This window comes from Oncorhynchus clarkii, chromosome 12 (genome assembly GCF_045791955.1).
Source record: "Oncorhynchus clarkii lewisi isolate Uvic-CL-2024 chromosome 12, UVic_Ocla_1.0, whole genome shotgun sequence".
Lineage (NCBI taxonomy): Eukaryota > Metazoa > Chordata > Actinopteri > Salmoniformes > Salmonidae > Oncorhynchus > Oncorhynchus clarkii.
The window spans coordinates 10072776-10085302 of NC_092158.1; the positions used below are offsets into that span (position 1 = coordinate 10072776).

At 45.9% G+C, this 12527-nt stretch overlaps 1 protein-coding gene across 9 annotated transcripts in view; it reads left to right on the forward strand.

The window, feature by feature from the left end:
- LOC139422690 (probable E3 ubiquitin-protein ligase HERC1) overlaps nt 1–12527 on the forward strand; it is a 111945-nt gene that overhangs the window by 54256 nt on the left and 45162 nt on the right. For 3 of the 9 annotated variants that reach the window (XM_071173894.1, XM_071173897.1, XM_071173898.1), the window contains exons 39-44: nt 1973–2285; nt 8284–9012; nt 9207–9370; nt 9620–9833; nt 10492–10670; nt 11788–11871. In XM_071173894.1, coding sequence (XP_071029995.1) covers nt 1973–2285; nt 8284–9012; nt 9207–9370; nt 9620–9833; nt 10492–10670; nt 11788–11871 — 1683 coding nt within the window. Of the gene's footprint in view, nt 1–1972; nt 2286–8283; nt 9013–9206; nt 9371–9619; nt 9834–10058; nt 10109–10491; nt 10671–11787; nt 11872–12527 lie in introns of all 9 variants that reach the window. The other 6 variants (XM_071173895.1, XM_071173899.1, XM_071173902.1 and 3 more) reach the window with 5 other exon arrangements.

Consider the following 12527-nt stretch of genomic DNA (forward strand, 5'->3'; position numbering starts at 1 on the left):
TAGTAAAGATTGTCAAGCGTATATTGCCTGCTTTTTGAGTTGGAGGGGATTGGGAAAGGGTGAGGTCAAGAGGCAAGGAGGGGAAATAAATTAATCGAAGGCAGATGTCGGGAGGTTGAAGTCGCCAAGTACGAAGAGCGCTGAGCCATCTTCAGGAAATTAGCTTATCAAGGTGTCAACTCTCCCAGGGTACCTGGTGGTCGATGGATGACAACGTTAATTTTGAGTGGACCCGTGACACTGTGGAATTCAAATGAGGACAGGTGAGGGAGAAATAAATCTCCACTGAGGAGAAATGAGTTAGCCTGTGCCACCACTGCGACGACCAGATGCTCTCGGACTATGAGAGAAAACAATCAGATGAAGAAAGAGCAGCTGGAGTAGCAGTGTTCTCTGGGGTGATCCCTGTCAGGAACAAGTCAAGAGACTGAAGGGCAGCATAGGCTGAGATGAACTCTGCGTTCTTGATCGCAGTTCCAAGAGCTGCCAGAGACCTGAGAATTCCATGGTTGGTGCGCGCGGGGTACACTAAATTATAAGGGTAGCAGCCGAGAGGTGTGGAGCGTCTGTAAAGCCTTCAGGTAGAGGAGCGAACAGGTATAGAAAACACACAGAGCTACAAAAGATCAAAATGAGAATCTATAAATAACTAGGTAAGATACTGAGAGAGTGGTGTGGAGCCTTCCACGAACAACTCGGATGAACTAACAGCTGCCACTGAGAAACCAGTGGAGAATGAAGAACTAACACTAATTGCCAATTGCCTAGCAGCCGAGGAGAGAACACCTCCCTGTACTAATTGCTGATTGCCTAGGAGAGGTGAAACCACTCCCCCCTCCAATACAGCCACTGGTTACCAAAACAGGTCACACATTGCCCTGCCCCTTGATCCTGGTTGATGTGTCTATCTGCCAATGATAAGCAGTCAGCAGTTCACACACCAAAGTAGACCACTGGGAAGACAGGCAGCACTTTAAGTAGTTGGTCCTAGCTAGGAAAAAGACAGTACTAGACCACAACAAATAATCACTCCTGGAGATATCAGGAGTCCTCTAGATATAGAATATATATATATATTCTATATATATTCTAGATATAGAATGAAGTACGCTGAGATGGGGGCTGAGAAGTTGGTTATATATACTCAGAAAAGAGATGAAACCCCTCCCTCTCCAATACAGCCACTGATTACCAAAACAAGTCACAAATGTACACACCTGAATACGTTCACAGAATAGAGAAAGAGCTCAAACTAACTGTAGCTATTCAGCATTGTCTGGAAGGCTAGTGGTATTTGAAGACGTTTTTACTATGCTGTGATCGTGATGTGGCTGTTGTACCTATTTTAGTTGAATACACTGATTTAAGTCTGTATGTTCTGCTTCAGTCTATATCTGACTAAAATGTAAATGTAGCCTTAAAAAGATTAAAGTAACTGTCACTGAGTTTCTTTATCTGATTTTTTATTTAATTATTATTATTATTATTTTACCCCCTTTTTCTCCCCAATTTTGTAGTATTCAATTATTTGTAGTTACTATCTTGTCTCATCGCTACAACTCCCGTGCGGGCTCGGGAGAGACGAAGGTCAAAAGTCATGCGTCCCCCTGGAACACAACCCAACCAAGCCGCACTGCTTCTTAACACAGAGCGCATCCAACCCGGAAGCCAGCCGCACCAATGTGTTGGAGGAAACACCGTGCACCTGGCACTGCACTGTGCCCGGCCCGCCACAGGAGGCGCTGGTGCGCGATGAGACAAGGATATCCCTACCGGCCAAACCCTCCCTAACCCGGACGACGCTAGGACAATTGTGCGTCACGTCACGGACCTCCCAGTCGCGGCCGGCTCTGGGCGGCCTGGGCGCGAACCCAGAGTCTCTGGTGGCACAGCTAGCGTTGCGATGCAGTGCCCTAGACCACTGCGCCCCCTGGGAGTTTATCTGATTTCTTATCTGTCCCTGTTAATCCAGCAGGCCCAAGACCTAAAGGAATTGATGAAAGGGAGAAGAACAAGGAGCAGGTCAGGAGTTGTGTTGGAGAGGAGACTGTAGAACCAGGAGACTTGGTGACGGGACCTTCAGGCCTCTCTGAGACCCAACTGGGTGCTTTGTGCTCTGAGGTGTGGCCGGTGCTGGCCCTGATCGGAGGAGTGGACAGTGGGCTCCGGGCAGGGGGGCTCTGCCTGCACAAACCCAGTGGGAGAAGGGCTACCCTGCTGGGGGTACTGAAGGAAGGAAGCCCCCTAGCCAAGCTTCAATGGGAGGAGGCTGACCTCTCTGTCAGGTATTACAGTAGAGATTACACACGCACACACACACACACACACACACACACACACACACACACACACACACACACACACACACTCAACTGTAGAGAATTGTTTTCATGCACAGTGCTGTTTATTTCCAGACTTTTGTGATCCATCCTGTTCTGTTGTCTGTCTGTCTCCAGTTCCATCATGTTCTGTTGTGTCTGTCTCTCTACAGTTCCGTTCTGTTGTGTCTGTCTCTCTACAGTCCCATCCTGTTCTGTCTCTCTACAGTTCCATCCTGTTGTGTCTGTCTACAGTTCCATCCTGTTGTGTTTCTCTACAGTTCCATCCTGTTCTGTTCTGTCTGTCTACAGTTCCATCCTGTTCTGTCTCTTTACAGTTCCATCCTGTTCTGTCGCTCTCCAGTTCCATTCTGTTCTGTCTCTCTACAGTTCCATTCTGTTCTGTCTGTCTACAGTTCCATCCTGTTGTGTCTGTCTACAGTTCCATCCTGTTGTGTCTGTCTACAGTTCCATCCTGTTCTGTCTCTCTACAGTTCCATCCTGTTCTGTCTGTCTACAGTTCCATCCTGTTCTGTCTCTCTACAGTTCCATCCTGTTCTGTTCTGTCTCTCTACAGTTCCATCCTGTTCTGTCTCTCTACAGTTCCATCCTGTTGTGTCTGTCTACAGTTCCATCCTGTTCTGTCTCTCTACAGTTCCATCCTGTTCTGTCTGTCTACAGTTCCATCCTGTTCTGTCTCTTTACAGTTCCATTCTGTTGTGTCTCTCTCCAGTTCCATTCTGTTCTGTCTCTCTCCAGTTCCATTCTGTTCTGTCTCTCTACAGTTCCATCCTGTTCTGTCTGTCTACAGTTCCATCCTGTTGTGTCTGTCTACAGTTCCATCCTGTTCTGTCTCTCTACAGTTCCATCCTGTTGTGTCTGTCTACAGTTCCATCCTGTTGTGTCTGTCTACAGTTCCATCCTGTTGTGTCTGTCTACAGTTCCATCCTGTTCTGTCTGTCTACAGTTCCATCCTGTTCTGTCTGTCTACAGTTCCATTCTGTTCTGTTTCTCTCCAGTTCCATTCTGTTCTGTCTCTCTCCAGTTCCATCCTGTTGTCTGTCTGTCTACAGTTCCATCCTGTTCTGTCTGTCTACAGTTTCATCCTGTTCTGTCTGTCTACAGTTCCATCCTGTTCTGTCTGTCTACAGTTCCATCCTGTTCTGTCTGTCTACAGTTCCATCCTGTTCTGTCTGTCTACAGTTCCATCCTGTTCTGTCTGTCTACAGTTCCATCCTGTTATGTCTGTCTACAGTTCCATCCTGTTCTGTCTGTCTACAGTTCCATCCTGTTCTGTCTGTCTACAGTTCCATCCTGTTGTGTCTGTCTACAGCTCCATCCTGTTGTGTCTGTCTTCAGTTCCATTCTGTTCTGTCTGTCTACAGTTCCATCCTGTTGTGTCTGTCTACAGTTCCATCCTGTTCTGTTGTCTGTCTGTCTCTACAGTTCCATTCTGTTCTGTTGTGTCTGTCTCTACAGTTCCATCCTGTTCTGTTGTCTGTCTGTCTCTACAGTTCCATTCTGTTCTGTTGTGTCTGTCTCTACAGTTCCATCCTGTTCTGTTGTCTGTCTGTCTCTACAGTTCCATCCTGTTCTGTTCTGTCTCTCTACAGTTCCATCCTGTTCTGTTCTGTCTCTCTACAGTTCCATTCTGTTCTGTCTCTCTCCAGTTCCATTCTGTTCTGTCTCTCTCCAGTTTCATTCTGTTATGTCTCTCTACAGTTCCATACTTTTCTGTCTCTCTACAGTTCCATCCTGTTGTGTCTGTCTCTCTACAGTTCCGTTCTGTTGTGTCTGTCTCTCTACAGTTCCATCCTGTTGTGTCTGTCTACAGTTCCATCCTGTTCTGTCTCTCTACAGTTCCATCCTGTTGTGTCTGTCTACAGTTCCATCCTGTTGTGTCTGTCTACAGTTCCATCCTGTTCTGTCTCTCTACAGTTCCATCCTGTTCTGTCTGTCTACAGTTCCATCCTGTTCTGTCTCTCTACAGTTCCATCCTGTTCTGTTCTGTCTCTCTACAGTTCCATCCTGTTCTGTCTCTCTACAGTTCCATCCTGTTGTGTCTGTCTACAGTTCCATCCTGTTCTGTCTCTCTACAGTTCCATCCTGTTCTGTCTGTCTACAGTTCCATCCTGTTCTGTCTCTTTACAGTTCCATTCTGTTGTGTCTCTCTCCAGTTCCATTCTGTTCTGTCTCTCTCCAGTTCCATTCTGTTCTGTCTCTCTACAGTTCCATCCTGTTCTGTCTGTCTACAGTTCCATCCTGTTGTGTCTGTCTACAGTTCCATCCTGTTCTGTCTCTCTACAGTTCCATCCTGTTGTGTCTGTCTACAGTTCCATCCTGTTGTGTCTGTCTACAGTTCCATCCTGTTGTGTCTGTCTACAGTTCCATCCTGTTCTGTCTGTCTACAGTTCCATTCTGTTCTGTTTCTCTCCAGTTCCATTCTGTTCTGTCTCTCTCCAGTTCCATCCTGTTGTCTGTCTGTCTACAGTTCCATCCTGTTCTGTCTGTCTACAGTTTCATCCTGTTCTGTCTGTCTACAGTTCCATCCTGTTCTGTCTGTCTACAGTTCCATCCTGTTCTGTCTGTCTACAGTTCCATCCTGTTCTGTCTGTCTACAGTTCCATCCTGTTCTGTCTGTCTACAGTTCCATCCTGTTCTGTCTGTCTACAGTTCCATCCTGTTATGTCTGTCTACAGTTCCATCCTGTTCTGTCTGTCTACAGTTCCATCCTGTTCTGTCTGTCTACAGTTCCATCCTGTTGTGTCTGTCTACAGCTCCATCCTGTTGTGTCTGTCTTCAGTTCCATTCTGTTCTGTCTGTCTACAGTTCCATCCTGTTGTGTCTGTCTACAGTTCCATCCTGTTCTGTTGTCTGTCTGTCTGTCTCTACAGTTCCATTCTGTTCTGTTGTGTCTGTCTCTACAGTTCCATCCTGTTCTGTTGTCTGTCTGTCTCTACAGTTCCATCCTGTTCTGTTCTGTCTCTCTACAGTTCCATCCTGTTCTGTTCTGTCTCTCTACAGTTCCATTCTGTTCTGTCTCTCTCCAGTTCCATTCTGTTCTGTCTCTCTCCAGTTTCATTCTGTTATGTCTCTCTACAGTTCCATACTTTTCTGTCTCTCTACAGTTCCATCCTGTTGTGTCTGTCTCTCTACAGTTCCGTTCTGTTGTGTCTGTCTCTCTACAGTTCCATCCTGTTGTGTCTGTCTCTCTACAGTTCCATCCTGTTGTGTCTGTCTACAGTTCCATTCTGTTCTGTCTCTCTACAGTTCCATTCTGTTCTGTCTCTCTCCAGTTCCATCCTGTTCTGTCTCTCTACAGTTCCATCCTGTTCTGTCTGTCTACAGTTCCATCCTGTTCTGTCTCTCTACAGTTCCATTCTGTTCTGTCTCTCTACAGTTCCATCCTGTTCTGTTCTGTCTCTCTACAGTTCCATTCTGTTCTGTCTCTCTCCAGTTCCATTCTGTTCTGTCTCTCTACAGTTCCATCCTGTTCTGTCTCTCTCCAGTTCCATTCTGTTCTGTCTCTCTACAGTTCCATTCTGTTCCGTCTCTCTACAGTTCCATCCTGTTCTGTCTCTCTCCAGTTCCATTCTGTTCTGTCTCTCTACAGTTCCATCCTGTTCTGTTCTGTCTCTCTCCAGTTCCATTCTGTTCTGTCTCTCTCCAGTTCCATTCTGTTCTGTCTCTCTCCAGTTCCATTCTGTTCTGTCTCTCTACAGTTCCATCCTGTTCTGTCTGTCTACAGTTCCATCCTGTTGTGTCTCTCTACAGTTCCATCCTGTTGTGTCTGTCTACAGTTCCATCCTGTTGTGTCTGTCTACAGTTCCATCCTGTTGTGTCTGTCTACAGTTCCATCCTGTTGTGTCTGTCTACAGTTCCATCCTGTTCTGTCTGTCTACAGTTCCATTCTGTTCTGTCTCTCTCCAGTTCCATCCTGTTGTCTGTCTGTCTACAGTTCCATCCTGTTCTCTCTCTACAGTTCCATCCTGTTCTGTCTGTCTACAGTTCCATCCTGTTCTGTCTGTCTACAGTTCCATCCTGTTCTGTCTGTCTACAGTTCCATCCTGTTCTGTCTCTCTCCAGTTCCATCCTGTTCTGTCTGTCTACAGTTCCATCCTGTTCTGTCTCTCTACAGTTCCATCCTGTTCTGTCTCTCTACAGTTCCTTCCTGTTGTGTCTGTCTACATTTCCATCCTGTTCTGTTGTCCGTCTGTCTCTACAGTTCCATCCTGTTCTGTTGTGTCTGTCTCTACAGTTCCATCCTGTTCTGTTGTCTGTCTGTCTCTACAGTTCCAGTCTGTTCTGTCTCTCTCCAGTGTCATTCTGTTATGTCTCTCTACAGTTCCATCCTGTTGTGTCTGTCTCTCTACAGTTCCATCCTGTTGTGTCTGTCTCTCTACAGTTCCATCCTGTTCTGTCTCTCTACAGTTCCATCCTGTTGTGTCTCTCTACAGTTCCATCCTGCTGTGTCTGTCTACAGTTCCATCCTGTTCTGTCTCTCTACAGTTCCATCCTGCTGTGTCTGTCTACAGTTCCATCCTGTTGTGTCTGTCTACAGTTCCATCCTGTTCTGTCTCTCTACAGTTCCATTCTGTTCTGTCTCTCTACAGTTCCATCCTGTTCTGTCTCTCTACAGTTCCATCCTGTTCTGTCTCTCTACATTTCCATCCTGTTCTGTCTCTCTACAGTTCCATCCTGTTCTCTCTCTACAGTTCCATCCTGTTCTGTCTCTCTACAGTTCCATCCTGTTCTGTCTCTCTACAGTTCCATCCTGTTGTGTCTCTCTACAGTTCCATCCTGTTCTGTCTCTCTACAGTTCCATCCTGTTGTGTCTCTCTACAGTTCCATCCTGTTGTGTCTGTCTCTCTACAGTTCCATCCTGTTCTGTCTGTCTACAGTTCCATCCTGTTCTGTCTGTCTACAGTTCCATCCTGTTCTGTTGTCTGTCTACAGTTCCATCCTGTTCTGTTGTCTGTCTACAGTTCCATCCTGTTCTGTTGTCTGTCTGTCTCTACAGTTCCATTCTGTTCTGTCTCTCTCCAGTTTCATTCTGTTATGTCTCTCTACAGTTCCATACTGTTCTGTCTCTCTACAGTTCCATCCTGTTGTGTCTGTCTCTTTACAGTTCCATCCTGTTCTGTCTCTCTCCAGTTCCATCCTGTTCTGTCTCTCTCCAGTTCCATCCTGTTCTGTCTCTCTACAGTTCCATTCTGTTCTGTCTCTCTCCAGTTCCATCCTGTTCTGTTCTGTCTCTCTCCAGTTCCATCCTGTTCTGTTCTGTCTCTCTACAGTTCCATTCTGTTCTGTCTCTCTACAGTTCCATTCTGTTCTGTCTCTCTCCAGTTCCATCCTGTTATGTTGTGTCTCTCTACAGTTCCATTCTGTTCTGTCTCTCTACAGTTCCATCCTGTTCTGTCTGTCTACAGTTCCATCCTGTTCTGTTGTGTCTGTCTGTCTACAGTTCCATCCTGTTCTGTTGTGTCTGTTTCTCTACAGTTCCATCCTGTTCTGTCTCTCTACAGTTCCATCCTGTTCTGTCTCTCTACAGTTCCATCCTGTTCTGTTGTGTCTGTTTCTCTACAGTTCCATTCTGTTCTGTCTCTCTACAGTTCCATCCTGTTCTGTCTCTCTACAGTTCCATCCTGTTCTGTCGTGTCTGTCTCTCTACAGTTCCATCCTGTTCTGTCGTGTCTGTCTCTCTACAGTTCCATCCTGTTCTGTTGTGTCTGTCTCTCTACAGTTCCATCCTGTTCTGTTGTGCATGTCTGTCTTTCTTTTCTGTTTATTTCTGTTCTGTTTTAATCATGTGTCTTTCCCTCGGTTACCTAATTCACCCTTCTTACCTTTCCCTTTTCTTCCTTCTTTTTGTTTCTCTTCTTCTTCTTTTTTTGTCCTCCCTCCTTCATTTCCTCCCTCCCTCTCCATCTGTTTCATGTCCTGGTTCTCTCACCACTAACCAAAGCTTCCTGAATTCTTGGTCACCCAGCGATACTCCGCTCTCCTCCTTGGAGCCCTGTGACGTGCCCCAGTGTGACGTCAGCAGATTCCGAGGCCTCAAACCCTCTGTCCTCTTAGACCTGATCTTCCTGACCGGCCTCCTGGAGGAGCAGGAGGAGGCCCGGGGACGAGGAGGAGGTGCAGGGAGAACCAGGAAGAGCTGCTCCTCCGAGCAGGAAGAGGAGGGATGGAGCATCCCTCGGAGCGTGCTGGAACGCAGGCTAGATGAAGACATCGCCCGTGTCATGATGGACGATGATGACATTGAAAGAGGCACTGGGCTAACAGAGGAGACGGAGGAGAGGGAAGGAGAGAGGGAGAGGAACAGTCACCCGTCCCCAACTAGAGCGCTCTCAGAGTCCTGTGACGATCCAGAGGAGGGTAGTACCTCGTCCTCCTGCCCCCCAACTCCAACCCTACCGACCCCCTCCCCCCATCAGACCAAGCCCCAGCCAGATGTCTTCTCCCTGGAGCTCCGGGCTGTAAGGGTTTCCTACCTCCTGCTGGGAGCCTTAAAGTCCCTGGCTGTCATCCTCAGCTGTGGGAAGTTTACTGACCTGCTGCTGGTGCCAAAGCATCAAGACCCCTCTACTGCTGCCATCCTGACCAGTAGCAGCCCTGACCAGGCTAAGCCAGGGGACTCTGGTTTGAGCCCTGGCCCAGCCGGAGAAGACAGCAATGCTGCTGAAATGAGGTAGATTGATTTTGAATTTATTTTTCAAAAACAAATTCAGAATATAATATATGATTCATATAGTGCTTTTCAAATACCCAAATAAAATGACATTTACATATACAGTTTAAAACAAGCAATTATTTAAAATGAAATAAAACTATCTAGCATAACTCTGTCGTTGAATTCCAGTATTTCCATGATGGTGTTCCTAGGTCTGTGCTACAGTTTATGGTGCGGAGCATGGTGAAGTGGGCTGTGCGACCCTGCCCTATCAAACAGAGTGTTTCCCTGTCAGACCTGGAGAGAGCTCAGGTCCTAATCTTCAAAGGAACTCTCAACAGACTGCAGGAGGACAAAGTAACCAAAGACCGGAAGGGTACTAGTACCGTTATTATTGGGTTATAGAAAATGTAATGTTCAGAATAGACGTATAGTCCTCTGGTTTGGCCAGTCCAATATGGCTTCGTATTTCTCTCTGGGTTATTGTGTGAAAGGTTAAGCTTAACGAGTGGTACGAAATTCTTGTTTTTTTTAGACTTGTTCAAAATTGAAGTTCTTGCAATTTAGCTTGTTGTTGCCGCTGAAGAATAATTTAAAATCATTTATTTCTAATTTCTCCCTGTAGAGCCTGGTCACCACTCCTCGTCCCAGCCACTGTCAAAGACTTCCAGCTCTGTGTCTCTCTACAGCACGGGGTCAGAGGGCACCGCCATCTTCAGTCAATCAAACGGAGCCTCTGCCTCGTCCTCCACCAATGACCTGGCTGCTTCCCTGCTCTCTGCGCTGCAGGCCGATGGCCTGGAGAACTTTAACCCCTTCCTCCCCATCAACCTCCTGCAGTGAGTACAGATCCATACATAGATTCTATTTCTATGTCATTCTATTTCTATGTTATGGTACGTTTAGTCATTAATGAAGGTTAATGTCGGAATCACAGTAGTTCTTAGTCCTTTTCAGGGTGTACACACACACACACACACACACACACACACACACACACACACACACACACACACACACACACTTTCCATTGACAGCCTGGGTTGTTGATGTTCCTGCTCCAGATCCATATCAGTCGGCAGCTCGTCTGAGACACAGAAGACTCAGAGTGGTGGTGAGTGTGTGAAATGAGACTGTGCTCTGTCTAACCCTCCCAAGGCTTCAGCTCTGCTGCAACTCCTCCTGGTTCTGATCTAACTGCTGGCTTCCCAAAGACGAGCAGACTTACAGCACAGTTCAACTCTGAGGCGGTTTCCTGGACATTTTCAATGGAGCAATCGTCCCTACATGTTAAATGTAACAAACGTGTTCTACCTCTGATGATGAGGCTATGAAGAGAATTGGAAGCCTCTAATTGTCACTGTACTCCATTCTGTGGGCTCCCTCTGTCCAGGAACTTCTAGTCCTAACACACAACCAGTGGTGCCTCTGTATCTCAGCTGTCTTTGTGCTAAATGCAGCCCACTACCACTGTGTTGTTGGCTTGGCTTCCTCTAGGCGGATGGTGTTAGCACGGTTCCCTACCCTGGCCGGCCTGGTTAATAACCCCCCCATGTTGCACGGTCCCGGCCCAGGCTTCGGCCTGGCCACCTCGTCTTCCTGTGAGGGCTTCACAGAGCAGCAGACCAGCTTCATGGAGCCCTGTGCTAATTCTCAGGCCAGGAGCCGTGGCGCGGGTAAGAAAAACAAATACATGGAAGATTGAAGGCAATTTGGCTGGGTTTAGACAGGCAGCCCAATTCTGTTTTGTTTTTTTGCCCAATTAGTGGCAAAAGATCTGATCTGATTGGTTAAAAGACCAATTAGTGGCAAAAAGATCTGATCTGATTGGTTAAAAGACCAATTAGTGGCAAAAAGATCTGATCTGATTGGTTAAAAGACCAATTAGTGGCAAAAGATCAGAATTGATCTGCATGTGTAAACAGCCTTTTATGGTGTGCTGCCCATCTCATTCAATAAGAGAACCAGTCACACAGCAACACGGACCAACTAGCCTGGTCCCAGATATGTTTGCAGTTGGCTATACAGCGCAGACAGATCTGAGAGCAGGCTATAGATCAACTCCGCTCCGTCAATAACAAGACAGAATAGATACTGTAATGCTCACAGGGAACTTTATGTCTGCCTGTTGCATGTCATGGCATGTTGAATGACATGTCCGGCTAATGTTCATTGTCCAGCTGGTTATTTCTGTTATGAGTGCTTGATTTTTGACAACCAGAGCTTGTGTATTTGTATATGAAGAGTTGATTGATTGCATGCATGAAATCAGTTTGTCATCTACTCACATTGCTTGAATGGAACCATGAATTTGTGTTGAAAATGAACAGTCCTAAATAGAGCAACAGGAAGCCCTCTTACATAGAGAATTCATCCAGTTCTTTCTGTATAAAAACCAAATAATTTTTTTAGGATGGTGACAATTGTTTTGGGAAAGGTGCAGCCTGCTCAATGAGTTCACACTGTTCTGCAAATCAATTTAGGGACTTCCTGTGGTAAAATAAGTAAACTTTTGTTTGTTTGTAAGGACTTTGAGTGCTGTTACTGCAATAGTACTTACAGTGACAAAGCAAAACCAGGTTTTTATATATTTTTTGCAAATGTATTCAAAATCAAAATCAAAAATAGCTTATTTACATTTATATATTCTTACTGAAAGACTTTTGCATTTCAGCCCGATAGGAAGTTGTCGTTGCCTTCATTGTATGATGACATGTCAAACATTTTACTGTCGATGACAGATTTGTTGGCTTGTTTTTCTTTTACCTTTTTTTTTGTCTCCTCAATTTCTAGAACGGCCTCAAATGTTTGTCCCAGTCCGCTTACTAGAAATGGGCTTCTCTATGAGACATATCTACAAGGCCATGGAGGCAGCAGGTATTGCTGTCGCTGCGCTCTGTGTGTTAAGTGTGGTGTGTACTGTGCTCCATCCGCTTTCTGTGTTGTAGACTTGTTCCTGCTTTTCCAGAGGGGTCTTGGTTTCTTTCTTTTAGGCCTACTCCTATGTCTTTCCTCTTTGCATGCGGCCTATCGAAACGGGTCGTGGTATAGACACTAGTATTTTACAAATCAGGGGTTGGAACCAAAATTATTTCCCAATCGTTTCGTTCTGAAAATAACTATTCTTTTATTAATTCCATTCCACTTTTCTGACAAGGAAAATAACGTTCTGAACCGTTTCGGACCCCAAAAAAGTTAGTTTATATTGGGGGTTTTTAAACCTTAAATTGCTCTATCCGAACTGATTAGTGAAGTAACTTGCTATGGTACGGCCCAGCTATAGTTGTTTACGTGCATGATAGATAGACAAGTGTAGGGCACGAGATGCGACTGAACTTTTTTCTGGTGGGGAGAGAGGTTGGAGGAGAAGGCTTGGCGCGCTGGGCATCTTCTTATGACATGCATTATATGAATTTGGCCCGCAGAATAATACCTATGGAAGAGCGACTTCTATGGAGGAACTTTAAAATGTATTTGAACTCCCGAGAGTTGGCTTAATGTTGGACAAGAGCTACTGTAGCTAGCTAGCTAAC